Source organism: Pangasianodon hypophthalmus, chromosome 24, assembly GCF_027358585.1.
Source record: "Pangasianodon hypophthalmus isolate fPanHyp1 chromosome 24, fPanHyp1.pri, whole genome shotgun sequence".
NCBI lineage: Eukaryota > Metazoa > Chordata > Actinopteri > Siluriformes > Pangasiidae > Pangasianodon > Pangasianodon hypophthalmus.
In genome coordinates, this window is record NC_069733.1 from 8999725 (window position 1) to 9021777 (window position 22053).

At 41.0% G+C, this 22053-nt stretch overlaps 1 protein-coding gene across 1 annotated transcript in view; it reads right to left on the bottom strand.

Moving 5' to 3' along the window:
- Positions 1-3823: 3823 nt before the first annotated feature.
- Positions 3824-22053, bottom strand: part of notch1b (notch receptor 1b) — a 39431-nt gene continuing 21201 nt past the window's right edge. The window contains exons 14-34 of the mRNA XM_053228898.1: positions 21685-21830; positions 21472-21585; positions 20487-20606; positions 20179-20331; positions 19857-20085; positions 18594-18795; positions 18168-18321; positions 17852-18036; positions 17349-17481; positions 16808-17065; positions 16536-16648; positions 15611-16182; positions 14959-15336; positions 14729-14874; positions 12894-13107; positions 12545-12632; positions 11890-12052; positions 8033-8331; positions 7263-7410; positions 7002-7099; positions 3824-6735 (exon numbers count right to left, since the gene is read on the bottom strand). Coding sequence (XP_053084873.1) covers positions 5407-6735; positions 7002-7099; positions 7263-7410; positions 8033-8331; positions 11890-12052; positions 12545-12632; positions 12894-13107; positions 14729-14874; positions 14959-15336; positions 15611-16182; positions 16536-16648; positions 16808-17065; positions 17349-17481; positions 17852-18036; positions 18168-18321; positions 18594-18795; positions 19857-20085; positions 20179-20331; positions 20487-20606; positions 21472-21585; positions 21685-21830 — 5242 coding nt within the window. The 3' untranslated portion in view covers positions 3824-5406. The remainder of the gene's footprint in view (positions 6736-7001; positions 7100-7262; positions 7411-8032; positions 8332-11889; positions 12053-12544; positions 12633-12893; positions 13108-14728; positions 14875-14958; positions 15337-15610; positions 16183-16535; positions 16649-16807; positions 17066-17348; positions 17482-17851; positions 18037-18167; positions 18322-18593; positions 18796-19856; positions 20086-20178; positions 20332-20486; positions 20607-21471; positions 21586-21684; positions 21831-22053) is intronic.

Below are 22053 nucleotides of genomic sequence, written 5' to 3' on the forward strand. Positions count from 1 at the left end.
TCCAGAGAGGTGTCTTCTGAAGATCTGGTGAGAAATACAATAGTGAATACATCTCTAGCACAGTTAAACATGGAGGAAGAGGTGTCATGGTGTGGGAAGTCGTTTCAGCTGCTTGTACTTGTGAGCTGCTTCACTGTGAAAAGTCAGTTAATGCTTTGGAATATTACAGAAAGGCTCACTTCCCACAATTGAAAAGCCGTTTTCTAAAGAGGAAAGATCAGATGTTATATTTCAAAAAGACAATGCTCCTGTCCACACTGCAACGACCACCAAGAAGTGGCATGAGAACAAGTCCATCAGGCTCATGTTTTGGCCTGATCAGAGTACAGATCTCAACCCTATAGAGAATATTTGGTCTCACATTGAACACAAATTAACCAGGAAACATTTTTCAACTACTCACCAACTGTTTGAAGCCATCAACATTGAATGGAACAGCATTAACTCTTTCTGTAAAAAGCTGTTTGCAAGTTTACCCACAAGGCTTAAACATTTGAAGAAATCTATTTGTTTAAGTCTTGCTAAGTTCCTGACCAATTTATTGTTTTATTGATTGATTTATTGTTAAGACCATTAAAAGCTTAATATTTTGCCATTTTGGGCTTGGGCCATTTTTTTGCCCAGGAGTGTAGACCTAGGTTAAATAATTAGGCTTATTGTTATACTGTTTTTTTGACATGATTTAAAAATAGAGTGAAAAACAGAAAAATAGAAAAAGGTTCTAAACAGGAACCATGTTGTCTGCTATTGTATTATCTGACAACTGTCGAAGCATGAATAAAACACTTTTTAGAGCCCTGAAAATGTGGAAATGTTTCAAGGTTGCATGTATTTCAGACCAGCAGATGGAGCTTTATGAATGATAATCTGCACTGTAGTTCGGTTGCATCCACATGTTTTTATGCGGCTGCTGATTGGACTATGAGAATGAACTAGCAGGGGTAGCTGGTATAAATGTGCCAGCAGGACTAAGCCCCTGTCACTTTCAAATATAAAAAAAGAAATCAATGTATGATTTGTTTTTTTTTTCATCCACATCAGAATATTTGCTGTTAAAGAATGTCTTAAAGTGAATTTTTTATTATTATTATTTTTTGTGGAATCAAGCACAAGACCACCACCAGTGCAAAATACACAGGATGGTATGAAGCAACAATGGGGCTGATTTCTTTCTAGCCCAGACTGTAGACTCATGCAGCCTTTCAGTAACCATCCTGTAAAGTGATTGAACAAACTGAAATACCCCCTAGAGCTGATCTGCATTTGGGCTAATATATTTCATCCCATGCCACTGACACATCCGTAACACGTCATAAGCAGAAAGCGAATGTGAAATACATTAATGGGTGAAATGAACATGAAGTGGATTATACACTCTGTCATCTTTCACCCTCCAAGATGCCTTTTAGAGAAACTAAGAACAGACTAAGCACACAATGTCCAAAGTACAAATTACTCAAAAGGACAGACAGAGTTGTTTGGTTTGAACAAAAAGGTTACAACATTTGAACCCAATAACACAACATGAACCCAACAGAACATTATGTACTTGAAACAATTTTTAAAAAATAGTATGCAGGTGCCTAGTTCCCTTTAAGCTAGTGTCTTTGTGTAAATGTTTACCCATCAGGACCTCATGATGTAATGTATTGTTCATCCCTAATGGTGTCAATGTTGAGCTATTGATAGAGATTCAATTTTAGTCCTCCCATATTTTTATGCTGCCACTGAAATACTGGGAATGCCAGGAGTTTGAAAAAAGCCTTGATATAAAAAAAAGTAATTTATGTAACAGTTGTAATGCTGAGGTGTAATTTTTTTGGAGTGTATAAGGGGTTATACCACCACTAAACACAATAGTCGCCGGGCACATTTAATTAATCATATTAATAATAATGGCTTCAATGCTTACAGCCAGCAACAGAAGCCAAAACAAATCTCCACACAATGCACACGTTATTTGAATTATTCATATGATAGTGAGATGAGGTATTATTTAGTAAGTGAGGTGAGCCTACATAACCTCTGGGTTCTATTTACATAAACAGCGATGTAAATGATGGGGTAGGAACGTACTGTAAATATGATATGAAGTCTTGTTCAGGAGGAACCAACTATTAGTCTATTCTGGGAAAGATATAAATGTTATACAAATGTCTCACCTTATACTGTGCGTTATGCGACACTCCTAGGAAATATTGATATGCTTTTGAGAGAGAAATATCCAAGTTTATATAAGTAACCTTGGTTCTATGAAGAAGTGGAGGACTAAGTGGAGGACTGCCAGGATGGTTTCCTTCCGAACTAGTGGACTATTCCTTAGTGCTTGTTTCCTTGCCGAGTGGATAGCCTATAAAAAGTGTGCACTTCAACACCCTCATCTTTTGGTTGTTTAATCAAGACACAGGTGGCCTGGTGGTCCTCCAGCTAGTTGTAGGACCTCCAGGGTGGTTTCCTTAAAATATTGGAGGACGTATATACACAAGGTGTACCTGCAATAATCTTAAAGGTCACCATGAACTGAATTTGTGTTTTAAAACCGTGCTTGCTTAAGCAGAACAGAGTGGTGGCCGCACAAACCTATATGCATGTCCCATACCAACAAAGCAGGTCATGTAATAAGGCAGTGTGTCATGCAGAAAGACAAGCTTTAGGTTGGCATGGTTTTCTCTCACCTTCTCAAAAACATACCTGTTGGTGGACTGTGATCCCAGGATAGGCTCTGGATCCACCACAACCCTGAGCAGGATAAAGATTACTGAACGTGAATGAAAATGAATGTTTTAGAGCATTTTTCTCTCTTGGTGTTGCGTGCACAAATAAGTTAGTATACATAATAAGTGTGTTTTGTATATATTATTATGTTAATTTTTTCTGGAAAAACTGTTGTTTCCCTGTAAACAAATATGGACCATGAGAGTGTGTATAAATAATGTAACATGCTATGACAATGGGATGTCTGATTGGTCCATTTTTCAAAGATGGTGCTGACTGGTACCCTTTGCTTTGTGATTATTTATTCTTTTTTTTAAGCTTAAGTTTTCTTTCCCTTTAATACAATAATAAAATGCACAGCAGACGAGTATCATTTAGTTTAAGTGTCTAAGATTCTGGCAGTGAGTTTGCAAAATGAAAGGATGAAAGGACCAGTTGCTTCTACAGTTCTTTCCATTCCTTGTACATTTTATTTGTACAACATTTGCTATTACCTGTTGTATTTTTCACTATTTTATCTGTCACTATATCTGGTTTAAGGGCAGACAAGCCAGGTTGCTAGAAGGAGAGAGGAAGACGACTCCAGTATGCCCTGCTGTGCAAAGAATAACAAAGAATGTAAATAAATATTCAGTGTATTTTTTAAAAATGTATTTGACAATATCACATTCATATATAAATTATTCTAAAAATACTATTACAATATTTCACCAAAAGAATTGATATAGTGAAGCTAGTCCTTTAGGCTCCATAATAATGCATACAGTATAGTGTATGTATGGGAATGTTTAGGACCAGAGTCCTTCAATCAGATTACGCCCAGTCCTAAAATTAAAAAGTCTTCAAATGTCCTAACAGATGTTCAGTGAAGATTTGTCATTGACGATTTAATTTGAATCTGCGGACTGAAAACCCCCTTGAGTTAGAACGGGAATATAAATGGGATAAAATTCTTTATGACAGTGAGTATTATCTGTGAAACTTCAGTGAATATGAAGAAATGAGTCTTCACTCAAATGGCCATGGGAAAGAAAGAAAGAACTGTCATTTTAACAACACAGTGCAAAGCCATTACGCCTTCCAGTGAACGACACCAGGCATGCTGAAATCCGATACAAATGTGTATCTTTTTATTATTTCAAGAAGAACATTTACAGATTGACGGTAGAATGAACAGAAAATATACTTTATGTAAACTATGAGTTAGGCAATTTTTTTGTTTTTACAAATATTACATATTCAATGCTGTTGACTTATAATCTTATTTGAGGGCTCAGAATGTGTGTGTGTGTATATATATATATCATACCAACATATCAGCTTACTCCTTTTCCAACAAAACCAAACGTTATCAATTTTGTAACTAATGGTCAATAGATAGAACATCATTTTTACGTTTCTAATTGTTCATTATCTATATGTGGGGTGTAAAATAGAATCTAATCATCTGTATACATCTCTTATATCACCTCTAACTCAGTGATACTGAGCAAAATATATGGTCTTTTTCTATGAGAGAAAACAAAGAGCTATTGATCCAAAGTTTCAAATTTCAGTGACACATATAAGACTTAAGATTTCTGAAACAAAATCCTGTTCACACGAACCATGTCCACTAGGTCTATTTACAGTAGCCATAGGCTCCAACATTACATATCACAGAGGAAGTAAGGACAGGCACACAGGCCTGTCCACACAACCCCATACATTTTTGGCCATTTGACCAGTTCAGTAAAATTGAAAGGGAGGGGAAAATACAGAGTACTTTAAACTGCAAACTGTATTACATCACATCAACACCTAATAAAGGAGTCCAAATCCTCACTTTCACACCCACCCTTATAGTGGAAGTTTTACAACTCTGCGTTTCGCAGGTAATTTTTAAGGAAAATAAAGAACTCTCAGAAATCAACTGTACAAATGTGCTGAAGTAATAAGCATCTACTACTTGAACATACACAGTACACTTATTTGAGGAGAAATTTTGACAACATGACCAAGAACAACTCAGACGGCTGATTTCAGAAACTGATTAGGACCTGTTATACACGAAAGATTTGAGTGGTCAATCCCTATTGGCTGTAAAGGCAAAAAATATACAGGCATGAAAAACCTCACTGTTCTTTTTCTTGTTCTGGTGACATAAGCAGCTCCTGTGACTGTTAAAATAAAAATAAAATTTACTTATCTGCTGTAATACTGAGAACTTCATTTTAAAAAATGTGCTCCATAAAATGCCCTTACACATGTGATTTACAAAATTATACAATCATGTAAAAAAAAAAAAAAAATACAAAATAAAAGTGAAGGCAGTTTGACTACAAAAAATAAAGGCAAATAAATACCCAGTGTATTTTTTTTAGTGAAAACACAAAATATTCCAAAAACAAAACATTAAAAAAAATTTTAAAAAAAGGTACTTATTTTACTCATCAGACTCCTCATTTGGGAGTGACCTAATTTATGTATTTCAACTCATCAGGCAGGTGAGAAAAAGTATAAATAACAATACATTAATAAATAAAAAAAAGGAAAACAAAAAATGTGGTTAGTACGAAAGACATAGAAAAGATGTTTCATTTAAATTGGATTACTGCTTCTTTTATATTTTCCAAAGAGTACTCTAACAAAAAAAAAACAACAACAACAACAACAAAAAAAACAGTCCTTCATCCCCCAGATGTAACTGGTTCACTTAAACTGCTCTGGAATGTGTGAGATTTGGGAGTGCATGCTTGTGGGTGGGCTGGAGATACCCTCAGACCAGTCGGACATGTTGGAGTGGGGAGAAGAGCTGGACCACTGGTCAGGCGAACCTGGCGATGGTGTGAGAAAAGGATGATCGGGCACCTGTAGCTGGTGGCTGGGTGTGTTGGTGTCCATGCCACCTGAATAGCTGTGCTGTGATGGGGGCGTTAGGAATTGTGTGCTGGCCATGCCGGGAGCCAGTGTCTGAGCACTGAGGAGCTGCGTCTCCTGAGGGAGGATTGTGTGGATGGGGACACTGCTCCCTGTGCTTTGCTGCTGCTCATTGCTGATGAAGTTTTGGCTACTGCTCAGGTTCTGATTTGGGTTTGAGTTCTGGTGCTGCAACTGGATGCTGGGTTGCTGCTGCTGCTGTAGGCTGGGTTGCATTTGCTGCGGCTGTAGGATGTGTGGCTGTGCGGCGAGGTGGGCATTAGTCAAGCCCTGGTAGTTCATCATTTGTGGCAGCGCGCTGGCAGGAACGGCGCTGTGGAGTGATGTCATCATGGAGTGCTGGTTAGGATGGCACATGCCAGCTTGGCCTGGGATGTTCCTCATGGCTCCAAACTGACCCTGCTGACTCAGGCCAGCGTGCATCCTGTTCTGCCAATCGCACTGACCATTCATGGCTCCTGATCCATTTGATCCACCCACAGGCAAGTGTGTGAGACGCGGAGGCAAGGGATCAAACTGCAAGCGTGCCAGCTCCTGCTTACCAGCCATGCTCAGGTGGTTAACTCCCACATGACCATCGGGAACAGCCTGCAGGTGGTTTAGTGGCACAGAGGGCGACTGCTGGAAGGGTGAGGGCATCAGAGGCGGTGAGGCAACATCTGAAATGTAGCCGTGAGGTGACTCGAGGGAATCGACAGGTGAAAGCACAGCTGAGCTGTCTAACAAGCTCCCTTTACCATCCTGAGGCTTCTTTTTCTTGGCCTTCAGGTCTTTAGCATCCTTGCAAGCGATGCCCTTGGCACCTGGCTTCCTGGCTTTCTTGCTCTGGATAGAGGGCTTCATGCCACTCAGGTAGGCATTGGGTGAGCACAGAGGTGGTGAGAGTGTGGAGCTCATGGGAGCACTGGGCATAGGCGGGCTGCGCACCAGGTTGTACTCATCCATGAGGCGCACAATGTCATGGTGCATGCGTTCCTGAGCAATGTCACGTGGCAGCCGATCCATGTGGTCGGTGATCTCACGGTTGGCGAAATGGTCCAGCAGCACTTTGGCGGTCTCGTAGCTGCCTTCCCTGGCTGCCAGAAACAGAGGTGTTTCTTCCTGTAGTGTGAAAGGAATTCATGTTAAGGCAACATCACTATTTAATCCCTATTTACAATGATGTGCAGTCATAATGTGCTCAGCTCCACTTAGTACATAATGCAAATACTACTCTAAGTGATTAGAAGTACTACACTCTAGCACCTTTGTAGTAGCAATTTGTACTTTAGGTGTTTAATAATGGATTTGCAGCTTCAACACAGTTAAAAAAAGACATTGCTTACTATTAACTCCACTACAATGTATTTATCTAAAATTTGTTGTACCTTGTTGTTCTGCATGTCTTTATTGGCTCCATTCTTAAGCAGTACCACAGCTGCGTCCACATTGTTCACAGCAGCAGCCCAGTGCAGTGCAGATTTTCCTGGTGCATGAAGACACAAACAAATCTTAATCTCTTCCACTAACATTTCAGTGTTCTCACTAAGCAAGCACAACACTGAAAAAGTGAAAAAACTGGCATTCGGTTTGATCAGAGCAGACCTCTTTTACACAGTGATGGTGATAAGCATGTCATTAAGCATTACCAAAGTCATCGATGGCATTGACATCAGCGTGGCAGTTGATTAGTTCCTCCACCATGCCTTCCACGGCCAATCTGGCTGCTAGGATCAGAGGAGTAGTGCCATCATGCATGCGGGCATCGAGATCCGTTGCACGGTTCCGTATCAAAATCTGTAAGAAGGATTTATTGGTAGAAATGAGATTAAGATGGAATAAAGGAGCCATGTTTCATCATAGGATAAGGTGATCAGTCAGAAGAACTTTGAACTGATTTTCTTCCCTCTAAGGGGACAAGTGGAGCCAAACCACACCAGCAAAATGCCCCCACAGCATAACAGAGCAACCGTTTTTTCCTTAAATTTATCACTCATCTGTACATTTCAGTTTCAAAAGCACCTGCTAACTGCCACTTTCATAACAACAAGCTGTTCGGAAGGGTTACAGAAGGTAGAACCTGAATACCAAACAACTGGCAGTGAGTGTGTGTTCAGATAAGACCTAAATCAAATGTTTTGATCATGCACACGATCAGCATTGTGTACAAGAAAAAGGACCTGATAACTACTGTACAGTATGGAGTTGATCACTGATGCTCTGGGGCTGTTTTGTGGCTGGTTGTTCAGGGGCTCTTGTGAAGATTGATAGCATCATGACGTCTGCTAAGTACCAGGATATTTCCAGAAAAACCTGATTGCCTCTGCAATCAGGAGGTTTAGACTTGGCCATAGATAGAGTTTTCAACAAGATGATAAGCCAAACATACTTTCAAATCAACACAAAAATGATCACACACCTGGAAGACCCCTTGTGCATCTGAAGCCACAGCAGCATGCAGTGGAGTTCGGCCCATGTTGTCTTGGATGTTGGCATCTGCGCTGGCCTCCAGCAGCCTCTTAGCGGCATCAGAGCGGGCATAGCGAGCAGCCAGGTGCAGGGCGGTCTCACCTGTGCGGTCCGTCTGATTGTGCAAGTTAGCGCCCTGGTAGATGAAGTCATTTATGACATTGGCAGAGGCGTCCTCCTCTTCCTCGCTGTTGCCGGTTTCCAGGCCTCCTCCGCTACAGGAGGCGATCATTAGAGGAGTGAATCCATCTTTACATGGGAGAAAGAGAACAAGACAGGAACTATGCATCAGTATAAACTCAACCCATGTCATCAAAGCATTTTCTGAACATTACTGTTTTAGGATTAGTATGTATGTCAAGTTTCCTGGGTCGTTGCGGAACATTTTTATATAGCGTTATGTAAACACTCCTACAACGTTACTGCAACATTTTTCAACTGTAAACCAAACCAAAAATTAAAATATGTTTTTAAAACAGGGAATGTCATTTACAGAATGTCACAGCCTAACCAGCTGAAAACTAAATGAATGTTCTGGTAATATTCTCTGTTTAATTCAGTGATAGTACACAAAGGCAATGACAGTTCACCAATCTAAATATAGTACCAGATAGCACCACAAAGCCAAACTCAAACCAAGCCAAAGAGAAATGTTACCAAAACCTTCACTCATGTTCTCAGCCGAGAGTAAGATATAAGAACCACTAAGAGGCAGTCTGAGGGCATAGTCTACTCCCATCATTCTTCAAAGTGATGGAAAGATTACGCCAAAGTAACAAACAAATCGAAAGCGGATTTGACGTGTTTGCCTCTGCCAATCACCCCCAGATCTCTTCGATAACGGATGCTAATCAAGCGCTAGGTTTTTTTCCTGCCGAGCTTAAGGGAGTGGGCTAGGCTTTTGAAAACTTCATGGCTGGTATAAGCGAGCATTATCATCTCTAAGAAGAGGCTTGACATGCCTGTCTTCAACAGGGCCTTCTTTTCTTCAAAAGAACAGCTATTCCCAGATCTATCCTGATTTTGTCAATTCCAGCACATTGATTCAAAGAGTAAAGGGGGAAAAAAGAAAAAAAATGCTTGCAAAAAGCACACTGTCTTCAATTTTTTAATCATTCTTCAGGGGTTTTGACAGTTACTGAAACAAAATCGTGAGTCTGATATAGTTTCTGTTTAATTGGCACGTGTAAAGAGATAGCAGGTATCATGGAGGGAGTGAGAGGTTCTCTTGGGCACACTCCCCAAGGTTTAGAGCTTTCAGTGAGTCTTTGAAGTTGATCTCTCTTCCCAATGGGCCCTGTATATTAAAGCTGCTGTGATCGATTTTTTAAGAATGCTTCAGTCTTAAAAACTGTCTTTTTATATCCTCATAGCCATCACTAAAATAGCTACTCTGAGAAAAAAAAAACATCCCTGTGATCAGCAACTAAAATTTCAACACAACCAGCTGCGTTATCCAGTCAGGCCACTATTTTACAAGAGTCAGTCCTCCTGGCCTGTCAGGAAGCAAAGAGCTGGCTTGAAGGAGCAGGAGATAACAAGGATGCCAACAAATGAGGATGGGCTTACACTACAAAACAGCTTAAGAAAATAAAGCGTTCGAAAAAAAGGAGCATACAAGAGGGTGATTGCTGAAGAGACCTGAGATTTAACCATCTTGAAAATTGTTGCTGCTTGACAGGTAATTGAATTTACTCGGTAGGTTTTGGTGTAATTTATTATCCTCCCAAAAGCTGGATATCCTCCCAGAGTATAAATTTATATTTATACACATGACACTTAGTTATCTAAGGCTGCAAACAACTCACAAGATTATATTAATGTGCTTGTTCTACTACATTTTCTGATCTATAGTAACAGTTAATTCACCAGGACACATCACATAATCTAAGACTAATAATAAATGGATTTTAAAAAATGTGTTCATTACTAAGAAAATATAACCATTGATATGGAAGGAAGGAGGAAGGAAGGAAGGAGTCTCCAGTGACAGCGTTTTGTAACAGTTAGAGGGAAAATGGTTCCTTTAAAATTTCCACCAAAGGAAAAACTAAGGGGGAATTTCTCTGTAAAAAGCTGCATTTTTTTTTTGCCATATTAATGTCAAGAGAAATAAAGAAGTGACATTGGTGAGTGAACTAACTTGTTTCACAGACACAAACACTAAAAGAAATAAAAAGTATGATGTGTCATTATTTAATAAATAATAATAATAATTACATAATATTTAATTTGTCAAACATAATCATTTTTGACAAATTGCTGTGGTATAAGAAGAATGAAACACTTCAGTATGTGCTGTTGTAGGAAATTAATACGCTTCTGGAGGTAATCACATCACACCAACATTGATTATTTTCCTATAAAAAAATGCCCCGTTATGTTTTATTCCTTTCATATTTAGCTTCGGCACTGATAAGGTTCCTGCAGGAGTCAGGCTGCTGCTTGTGAAATAAAACCTGCATCCCATCAGCACTTTCTACATGATGGAGTGTGTGCATGTGTCTGGAGACTTTGGAAAAAAGGTCTGGAGGTTCTGGAGGGTGTGTGGCAATGAGGCGGAAGTCAGCAGGATAACCAACATCTGCTTACAGCAGCTTTAACTCGTAAACAGTGCTCAGTTCACTCACCTTAAAAGTATAATGACACACATGAAAAAGTTTCCTCTGTTATTGCATACAGTATATATCACACTGAATGGTTTCAGACAAAATGTAATGGTAGACAAAGTGAACCTGAGTAAACACACAATGTTTTAAAATTGTCATTTATTTAAGGAACAAAACTATCCAACATCTATATAACACATTAAGAAAAAAAAATTGTCCCCATGTTACTCAATTATCCAAATTAACCTGAATCAGTCAAGCCTTACTTTTAGCCACCCATGTTGAATATATAATAATAATAATAATAATAATAATAATAATAATAATACAGAACCATTCCAAAATAATGAGGTAAATGACTGAAGAGATGAAAAGGGTTACTAAACCATTTCTAATACTCTTGAATTCCACTGAACCACTGTTAGAGCCATTATCTCTTATATGGATAAAACTTGAAACAGAGGATCTTCCCAAGAGTGGGTGTCCTGGCAAAATTTTTCCAAGTGCGCAGTGACGACTCAACCCCAAAGTCACAAGAGGTTCCAAAAACACTCCAGACCTATTTATCCTCAGTGAGTATACAAAATATGTATACATACATATAAAATAAGTATGAATACAAAATAGGAAAATAACCAGGCAAACATTGCTCCACTGCAGTGTGAAAGGATGATTTCAAAAGGACGTTTCTGGTTGCTGTTATTGCTGCTAAAGTTCATGCAAAAAGTTATTCTGTTTAACTGGGCAATAACTTTTTCACATGGGTAATATAAACATTTAATAATTTAATAAATAATTTAAAATGTCAGGCTTCCTTTGTCTGGTATTACTTAAATGAATGTATATTATTATATGATTTTTGTATTAACATAAAAAAATATTCAGTGTGACAAGTATGCTAGAAAAGAGGAAACCAAGAAGGGGCAAATACTTTTTCAGGGTCCACACACTGTGTGTGTACAATTCAAACAGTGTTCTACAAGTAGTGAAGTTGTATTCACACTGTTGGTTATATGCATTAGGATTTCTAGGGTAACTGTTGAGGATTTATACTGTATGTGTATATCCCAAAAAATCTACTTTAATTTAAAAATATTTATAATGAATTTAATAGTCCATCTGACAACCGAGGCATTGTTCTGGCAAGTTAAGTTCCATCAGGATCTGCTTTTGATTCTGTCGAGTATAGTAGCCTTACCTGGTCCTCGGACATTGACGTCCATGCAGTCGTTCTCGTTCTCGCCTTGAGGAGGTGTGGGGGCTATGGAGGGGATCCGCAGGTCAGCTGCGTCCAGGTGCTGCTGAGTCCACTGCCGATGGTCCTGCTGGTCATCCAGATTCAATATCGCTGGCTCCTCAAACTAATGCACACACACACACAGATACACAAATACACACAAGCTGTGAAAATGACCTCAACCCATATTAAGTGGTTAATTAAACAAGATGTTCTAAGACATGCTGTAAAACTGCACTGTTAGCCTGGTTATTTTACTGAAAATAAGCCTCAATGTATACATTCACTTTTACAGCATTTAGCAGATGCTCTTATCCAGAGTGACATACAGAAATGCACAGAAGCTGAAAACACTTCCTCACGCTAGTGCAAATAGGCTATCTAAGAATACCATAAGGCTAAAATCATTTTACATAAGAGTTAATACAATATTAAATATTGAATATTAAATAAAGATTCTGATTCCTATAAATCTATACAAAAGGAGAATTGCATCAAACAGCTTAATTTGTTAATTTCAAATTCCAGGATCTTATGACAACCAGTTGTCAACACTTTCATAAATAAAATCCTTTAATAAAATATTACTATTTTCCCAAAATAGTGTTCGGCTTACCCTAAAGCGCTTGGTGTCTGCTGGCTCTTCCTCTCCCCATTCATTCTGATTGTCATCCATTAATGAAATATCGGAGTTCTTCAGTGGCCTATAATGAGAAAAATTCCCATCAGAAGTGCTGCTGTGCCCTCCATCCCCAAACTCACAGTATCAGAAGTCCATCTTGCCTCTGCACCAACACCAAAAACCTGCTACTAATTTAACAACCCATCCTGTCATTAACGCAAATAAAAACTCCTCCTCTCTGTTATAACGCACCTTAAGCATGCCATAAGCTTTACGTCGTGTTTCTCTGTTTGTCACACCTACATCCAAGAAAACTCCAGGCTGAAAAAAACAGTGTACTCACTTCAAGCCGACGGAGTCCTCGCCGACGGGCTCTCTCCGCTTCTTCTTGCTAGGCTCACTGGTTTTGAAGCCCTCAGGGAACCAGAGCTGGCCGTGCTCTCGTCTCCGCTTCCGGGAAGCTACCATGCCCACGACCACGAAGGCCAGCAGTGCCAGGCCAGCCAGCACCACGTACACTGGGTAGAGCTCTGAGGATGGCTGGTCTTCACTCTCAGCTGAAAGAAGGAAAGACATGTCAGACCCAACGGACGAGTGCAGGACAGTGTGTGAAGAGGTCACACACATGTCCTTGTACAAAAACAGTCCCTGCACACGCAAAAGATGCTCAGCTAGCGACGCAGCGAGGTGAGCCAGGTTTGTGGCGTACACTTGCTAAGTGTGCGTATGTCATTCAGGAATAATCAGAATCGCTAACCATTTTTTCATGGAAAAAAAAAGAGGTGCTGGCAAATAGGAAGACAAGGAAGTTAAAAAAACAGAGAGAGAGAACACCTCCTCTCACATCTCCTCAGCCCAGGGTACCAGGAGACAACTTTACCACTTCTTCTTTAAGGGGGAAAAAAGGGAGGGATTAATGAACTTCAAATTACTGCGCACGCTTTAAGCTGTAAAGACGAAGGATTTATTAGGATTTTCAAGATAACAAAGACTCCCAACTTCTAGCACACTCCCGATCAATTTTCCTCCGCTTTTCTTTTTTTTTCCTGCCCCTCTCTCTGTCTCTGCTAAAGATTTTGAAATGATAAACTCTCCGAACCTAAACCCTTGGAGATGCGCTAAGGCTTGGTGTTACATTCAGAGAGGTGAAGGTTGCAGCAGACTGCTTCTTTCCATGCTTAGGCCACACTGAGATCTGTGTGTGTGTGTGTGTGTGTGTGAGAGAGAGATATTTGAGAAACAGATCTGGTGATATGGAGCTTGATTTATGGCAATTAACCATTTTGGTGCCTGGAGCAGGTAGATTTGCCCTCTGACTGCAGCATTGATTGTTTAGTTCATTTGACGTGCAATTCCATTTGCTCTAGTGTTTGAGTACAAAAAAACAAGAACTTCAAAGTCGTCCACATAATCCCTGTCTTGTTCAGTGTGTACGTGTGTGTGAAAGGGGGCAACTGTTAAAGGTCGAGCCTAGAGTGAGTGCTTCTGGAATACTCTGAGATCATTAGAGCAAGTAAGTGTCCATTAACAGGGAATTTATGGATATCTGGCACATGAAGCTCTCGTGCAAGCTGTAGTGTGTGTGTGTGTATAGTACATATGTCTGTGTGTTTGTATGGCTGTCACTGCTTGATTAGAAAACTAGAAAACTTCCGCCATACCTCAGAATTAGGTTTTTTTGTTGTTGTTATTGAGTTATTAATCTTTATAAATTAATGGCATAACAGTTGAGATGAATGGCCCAGACACATTTTGTCCAGTTTGTTGGAAAACACACTGACCCATACAAATCTCTGACACTGGAAACTTCTTCCATAAAAGTTAAATAAACATCTCCTGACAGGAAGCTTTACCATACCAACAATTATACCTCTTTGTTAAATAACAGCATGATTTTAAATGTGTTTATTGTTAGACTTAGATTATGTGGATCGTCCACCATACTGTGAATAAGTTGTTACTGTAGAAATAATAATGTATTAGAACTAGTGCGTTAATATAATCCTGTCAAAGCCATGCTGTTATAGAGTCAACACCTGACCAGTCAGATTTGAGAATTCAACAACAATGTGGTAAAAACAAAACACAGAGGGATATGGAAATATCTTTTCACAACTGACACTGTGAATGGTTTTACAGTTACTATGACAGCCCTGTGTACTGGCGTTCAATACTCACTTCTGACGGCCTTAATGTAGGGCAGGTTCAAGTTGCCACTGGAGGCAAGGGCTCCCAAGAAGGCAGCAACATCAGTAGCACTCTGGAAGCACTCAGTCGACTGCTGGTAGCACTGTCGGTTATCAATCTCCAGATACACCACCGAGCTAAAGAGAAGACACAACATGCTATAACACCATGACCTCCATTCACCGTTCCCTGACCAACTGCAAAGATGCTCGCTCACTTACCTTTTGACCTGCGTGTGGTCTTGGTCATGGTGGCCTGAGCCAAAGACGGACCATGAGTCCAGTGAGCGCTTGATGTTGTGCTTCTTGAGCTCATGCGTACTGCCGTAGTATGGGTAAATCATGAGCTCGCCACGCACGTCCAGCCTGAACACCACGTTGGTGTGCAGCACTCGGCTCAGTTCACGTAAGAAAGTTGACGAGTTGTTGCGCAGCTGCTCAGGTGGCAACTGCACCACCAGAACCAGATGGCCTTCTGCACGCTTCTCAGGCACATTCTCTGCACAGTCCAGGCCGTCCCAGTCACATTCTGCATTGTTGCAGCCTTGATCACAGTGACCATCCGCGTAGTGGTCCTTACAATACTGATCATACAGTGGGCTGAAAGATAGAGAGAAACAAAGCAGAGAATAAACTCCAATGGCTATACGGATGGAACCTGAACTGCATAGTGATGGTGTAGTTCGGGGTAGAAGTAGAAAATTAGTATTAGTCTGTAGCATTCATGTTGCATTATTTTTATCAAAATTGAAATGAGTTAAAAAAGAGTCTCTTGTCTGTCTGGACAGTGTAGTGAAAGCAATTTATTTCAGATAATGCTGCCCAGCAACTATGTATCTACCTTATTTACACCAAGCAGATGTCTGAAACTCACTTGCACTCGCCACTGCTTGTCTGGCAGTCGAAACCATCAAAGAGGCAGCCAGCATTGTGACACTGTTTGTCACAGTGACCGTTGTTGAAATAGCGCCAGCACTGCAGTGCAGCCGAGCAGTTCTTCCACGGATCATGGAAGTTGAGCGAGCAGTCACCACCATCCCACTCGCACTCATAGCTGTTGCAGGCACTGTCGCAAACCCTGTTGCTTTTTTTACCCGCACACTCAGCTACCGGGCAGCTGGCCACCACTTCAGGCGGTGGAGTGATGTCTCGGCCGATGCCGCCAGAGAAATTGTAGTCCAGAATGTGGCACAACAAGCCATTGAACGTTGTTGGGCACACACAGTGGAAGTAGGGTGCCTCTGGGGTGATTTTGCACGTGCCTCCGTTGTAGCAGGGCTTGGAAGCACAGTGCCCATCGGATACATGCTGGCACTCAGGGCCACTAAAGCCTGGTGGGCACAGACACACTGGGGCCTTCTGGCCTGAGATGCAGGTGCCACCATTACGACAGTGTAGGCTGCCACATGAATAAGCATCATACTCGCAGGTTGAGCCAGTGAAGCCCTGAAAAAGAGAGATGGGTTTGTACTGTACCTCAGCAAAGGAAAGAAATAAAAAACTCATTATCAAAGTATTGTGATAAACTGACTTGTAGAATACTAACTGTTGGAAAAATTAATATGGTAAAATTCTAGACAAATACGCACTACTCTGTGGCCAAAAATGCTTTCCATTTTCAGGTTATCTGTTATATAAAATTATTGTACCTTCACTGCAAAAAAGGGTGCATCTATTTCAGGTGACACACCCTTGACACCGAATTAGCGCCCATTAAATGAATAAAAAGCATTCATTTTGGTGCAGAAAGTCATTTGCAGATAGATGAGAATCTTATAAGTCATAAATGTGTCACTTACTGGAGGACATTTACAAATGAAGCCATGGGGAGTGTTACTAGCTACAGCACAGGTCCCTCCATTTCGGCACGGTTTCCCCTTACAGCCATCAAACACAGTGTCACAGCGTTGACCTATGAATAAACATAGATGCACATATGTACATCAGCCACTCATTATTGAACTCTACAATAGCACTGAAAATGAAGTGATAGTTAATGAGCAAGCACTGTGATGGAAGTAATTATCTGTGGACAGAGAAAAGAGAATAAAGATAATCCACATGATTGCACCTGTGTAACCAGTGCGGCACTCGCAGCGGTAATTGTTGGTGAGCTGGATGCAGCTGTGGGTGCCGCGTGGGTCACAGGGGTTAGACAAGCACTCGTTGACGTCTCCTTCACAGCGCTCTCCCACGTAGCCAGGCGAACACTCGCAGTGGTACCCGCCAACACGGTCCACACAGCGTCCCTTGTTAAAGCACTTGGGCTCCTGGGTCACAGGGTCAGTAAAAGGAGTGCAGTCATCGATGTTGATTTCGCAGTGAACACCTGGAACATAATGCAGAGAGTGTTAGGAATAAGATCAACCCCCAGACTTGTGCTGATAATACTCAAAGCTCTGTATATGTCTATCATAATAAACATGGAAAAATAGGATTGATGCATGTATAGTATTTTTGCGATTACATCTTACATGTAGAATGCAATTAAATTCCTGGTCTGTACACACCCAGGAAAAAATCAATCACAGAGGAAAAGTCTTACTAAGCTGACTACTGTCTGCTAATTAGTGAAGTGTAGGATGAACAGATTGACAGAGGAGGTAACTGACCTTGGGTTCCTCTGGGACAGGAGCATTTGTAGGCATTGACGAGGTCGATGCAGATACCCCCGTTCTGGCAGGGCTGAGAAAGGCACTCATTGATCTCACTGGAGCAGTTTACTCCATGATAACCTGGCAAACACTGCAAGAGAGGAAGGGAGAAAGAGTGTATACTGAATGCCAAATTATAAAGTAACACATTCTAGTTTACGTGGCTCTGTTCCACTATCTTGCTAGGCAAGCAGTTCCTATTTAATAAGCTAACAAAGGAACTGTATTAGGTACATAACATATAGGTCAATTTGTACTTCGCATACAAATATCCCAGTCCAGCCTTGCGTCCAAATCAAAAAGCATAAATGTGAAAACACCCTAAGAATGCCAGCTTTCCTGCTCATATAACATGTCATCCTATTAAGATAAAGCAGTGAGAAGCTAATCCTAAATCAGCAAGCTGTGAGTAAATAAACATTATTTATCACTGTGTATCATTTCGTGGTGTACCAGCTCACCTCACAAGAATATCCTCCCAAGTAATCAGTGCATGTAGCTCCATTCTGGCAAGGGTTGGGGATGCACTCGTCCACCTGCTCCTCACAGTAGCTGCCAGTGTATCCTGCCTGGCACTGGCAGTAGTGTGTGTTTCCAGCATCCAGACACTGGCCAGAGTTACGGCACAATCTGGCAACATCCACTCCTACAGAGCAGACAGAGAGAAACTGAATAAGGGCAAGACCTAAGCAAAGATGTTTGGGTGCAGCGTAGAAAATGAGGAGAGAGTACACTTGCAGAAGGAACTGCATTCACAAACACACACATAGTCCCTACCTCGCTGTTTGGCTGCCACCTCGCAGGAGACACTGGGGACGTCACAATAGAGACCAGTCCAGCCTGTCTGGCACTGGCAGGTGTAAGTGGTGCCACTCTGTCTGCAGGTACCCCCGTTCTTACAAGGAGATGGCTTACACCAGTTCACCAGATCCTGAATGGCACAGGGTACACAAACGTAAATGTTCCTTATTCATTCATTTATTCCAATGGTGCACAACTTCAGGTGTGTTGGGTTGTAGGTAGAGTGCAATACTGGTTAGAGATTTCCCTGCTCAAAGACCCCTGATTTACCTCACCAGTTTAATAGGTGTGTTACAAAAAGGAAATTATTTATTCTCTCATTTATAAAATGTTACATAGTTACTGACAAATATTTGACTTTTTAGTGCCATCAGATTATATACTGCAGACAGAGGGTTGTACCTGGCAGTTGAAACCATGGTAGCCATGAGGGCAGGTGCACTTGTACGTGCCATAGCTGTCCTGGCATGTGCCGCCATTCATGCATGGTTTTGAATCGCATTCATTGATGTCATGCTGGCAGTAGTTGCCCGTGAAGCCAGCCAAACACAAACAGCTGAATGTATTGATGCCATCCACGCAGGTGCCGCCATTAAAGCAAGAACTGCATCAAATATAACAAAGAAAAAAATAAATATAACTTTGTAACATCATGTACTGTGGAAGTTCTGCCTATCTCAGGAATCTGTGCAATCAGACCGCTTTCCTTATATGGTCAATGTTTCCTGCTCTTGTTCCTGTTGCCATGACATTTAATTAATTTTATGTTAAAGTGTACTTATGAATAATTCATAGCAGATACTGAATAATATGCTTTATACCACAGCGTCGCTATATTGGTTGCTGAATCAGAAGCTGACTGGTCAGAAGGTGTCGATTAATTTTCTATAACAGCAGCTCTGACAATACTGCAATTCAAGTCACTGGTTTATAATTAATGCACTCGTTCGAATATGCTATCATTTCTATAGTAATCATATAAAGAGAGGCTGGTGAGGGAAGGAGTGTTTATAGCCACTATAGCATAAGTGATATCAGGAACTAATCTCACAGATGTTCCACATATGCTTCACAGATGTTTTCATTGGCACATTGCTGTGGTATAAGAGGAATAAAACAGGATTGTCATGCTCATTTTGTTTTTTGCCTGTTTTGATCCCAGCCAAAGACTGTAGTATGACCCTTGGTTTCCCCTAATAAATCTGCTTTGAGTATGCACTGCCTTCGATTCCCATACCCACCCATTACAAGTATTTTCTTTGGTCATATCCCAACTATTGGGAAAAAGTCACTTTTTTATGTCCATCCTGTACTTGCACGGATGTTTGTCTACCAAAGGCGGTGCCAAGGTGTAGTACAGGCACAAGTATAATGGCAGCTCAGTTTCCAACACACCATGCTCATATATCTTAGCTAATCTTCTGCCAGCTCTCTTAAAAGTGTTGTTTTCAAAAGGACTGCTGGTTCTGAATCAGATTTAGTTTTTTGTACTCACTGTAAGAAAAAGTCTTAAAATCAACTGCAAATGGCCAAGACAACTGACCGTTGTAAGCAAAACGGCGCAGGCAGTGTGTGTGTGTAAAGGTTGTGATTTACACATCAGAACCCGACTCAATTGATCCAGAGTCAGCTCAAAAAGAAAAGCAAATGGAGGGTGGGTTTTACCTCTCAGTGCAGTCTTGTGTGTTGGTCTCGCAATGAATGCCGCTGAAACCGGGCAGGCACGTGCAGGTGTAGCTGTTCACGCAGTCTGTGCAGTTGGCTCCATTCTTGCACGGATTGCTCTCGCACTCATTGATATCCTCCTCACATTTGGGACCACGGAATCCCAGGATGCAAGTGCATGTAAATGCATCTATGCCATCCTTGCAGAACCCACCATTACTGCACGGGTCTGGGTGAAACACGAATGGCGGTTGTATGCATCATGGAAAAAGCAAGAAGGAAAAAGCCCAAAGTGTGAAAAAAGAGTAGGATATGGGCTTACTGGGCTTGCAGTCATCAATGTCGGTCTCACAGTTGCGGCCAGTGTAGCCCGACTTGCAGTTGCACTTGTAGCTGCCAATGGAGTTCTGGCAGATGGCGCCATTGAGACATGGGTTTTTCACACACTCGTTGATATCAATCTCACAGGTCTGACCTGCAATAACAGGAAAGGAAATCAGTTACAACAAACATGCAACAAATGTACTTCCTTTAAAAGCATTGGAGTGTTTGATTATAATCAGCAGATCGCACGCTATTGTCAATAAACTTTTCTTATTTATTTTGCTGTGTTGCTCTGTGCTTACTAACCTTGCCAGCCTTCAGGGCACATGCACGAAAATCTCTCATAATCTTCTGACTCCTTACACACCCCACCATTCTTACATGGTTCAGGACTGCAAGGGTCTAATAAAGTTTCACATTTCTCACCTGTGAATCACAAAATACAACCCATTTTATCACAATGCAGCAGGTTCAAATGATTACTAGCATTTATTAATGCACTTTTTCCGTTTGAGTTGCTGCTTTTTTATCTTCCTCCAAAACAAAAACTAAAGAACGGAACTAAACCAGAGGAAGACACTCTTGCATTCTTAACAGCACTATATTTAGTTAATGACACTGGATTTGGAAAAGGCCCTTTAAAGATTCGCCCCTTCTCAGAGACATTAGCATTTCATCACTGGTGAGAAGAGGTCGGTGGCCTCACAGCCCGTCTTCCTATCTGTTTCCACGACACCAGGCCCCTACAGGAAGCCGACAGGCCTTTCCGTCCATTGTCTTTCCATTTGCTTTTCTGTGAGAGAGGAAGCAAGGCAAACAGGAAATGTGTCAGGCTACTGTTCCCACCCAGCCTGGACCAGGACCCGCTTGTTATTCCAGCTCCAACTCGGTGTGGATTTTTCCGCCAAAAAAAAAAAAAAGTTTTGGAAATGAACATGATTTCAGTCCAATAGGCTGCGAATGATCCTGTCTGTTTTGTAAAATAATACAGAGAAAGGAAAGAATGTGGACTCTTCTGCAAACACATTCCCATACTGTTATCAGCAGCACTTGGGTACACTCAACAGGCCAGGATGACCAAACAGGCAATCAGCCTGTGGGGAAAGGAAAAAGGAAGCGATGTTGCTGAACCGAGCACAGAACATGACCTTCGGAGCACGTTTTTTGTATCTCTGTATTTTGGAAGCGGAAGAGTAGTGTATAAGCTAGGAAAATGTCAAAGAAAAATAAAACTTTGCTTAGAAATGTCAACCTCGAGATGTGGAATGATAATAAACAATCAAGCACGTACCAGTGTAAGGCAGCACACAGATGCATTTGTAGCCAGCCACATCGTCAATGCAAGTCCCCTGGTTTAAGCATGGGTTTGAAGCACACTCGTTAATGTTCGTCTGACAGTTAGGACCTATGAACAAAATCATGGAACCCGGATCAGTTTGACTAAAGCTATGAATGGAGCTACCACACAGGTGTACATTAGCAGCACAAACTAAACAGCACTCACCACTGAAGCCAGCTTGGCAGGTGCACACATAACCACTGGTCATGTCCTTACAGGTGCCACCGTTCATGCAGGGGTTGGACTCACACTCATTGTTGTTGATGTCGCAGTTGGTGCCACTCCAACCCGAATCGCAAATACATTTGTAACTACAGACAAAAAGAGGCATAAGAGTGATATATTATTAAATTTTTAATGGCGCACATTCAGCGTCACTATCAGACCTCATGCACAATGACAAAAGGACTCCAAAAAAAAAATTCCTAAGGCTTGTGAATAAAAGAATACTCAAATGTTGAATAGAATAATCTCTATCTATTACAGTGTATATGTGATTACCACAATTTTAACACTGTACTAAGAAAAGAACAA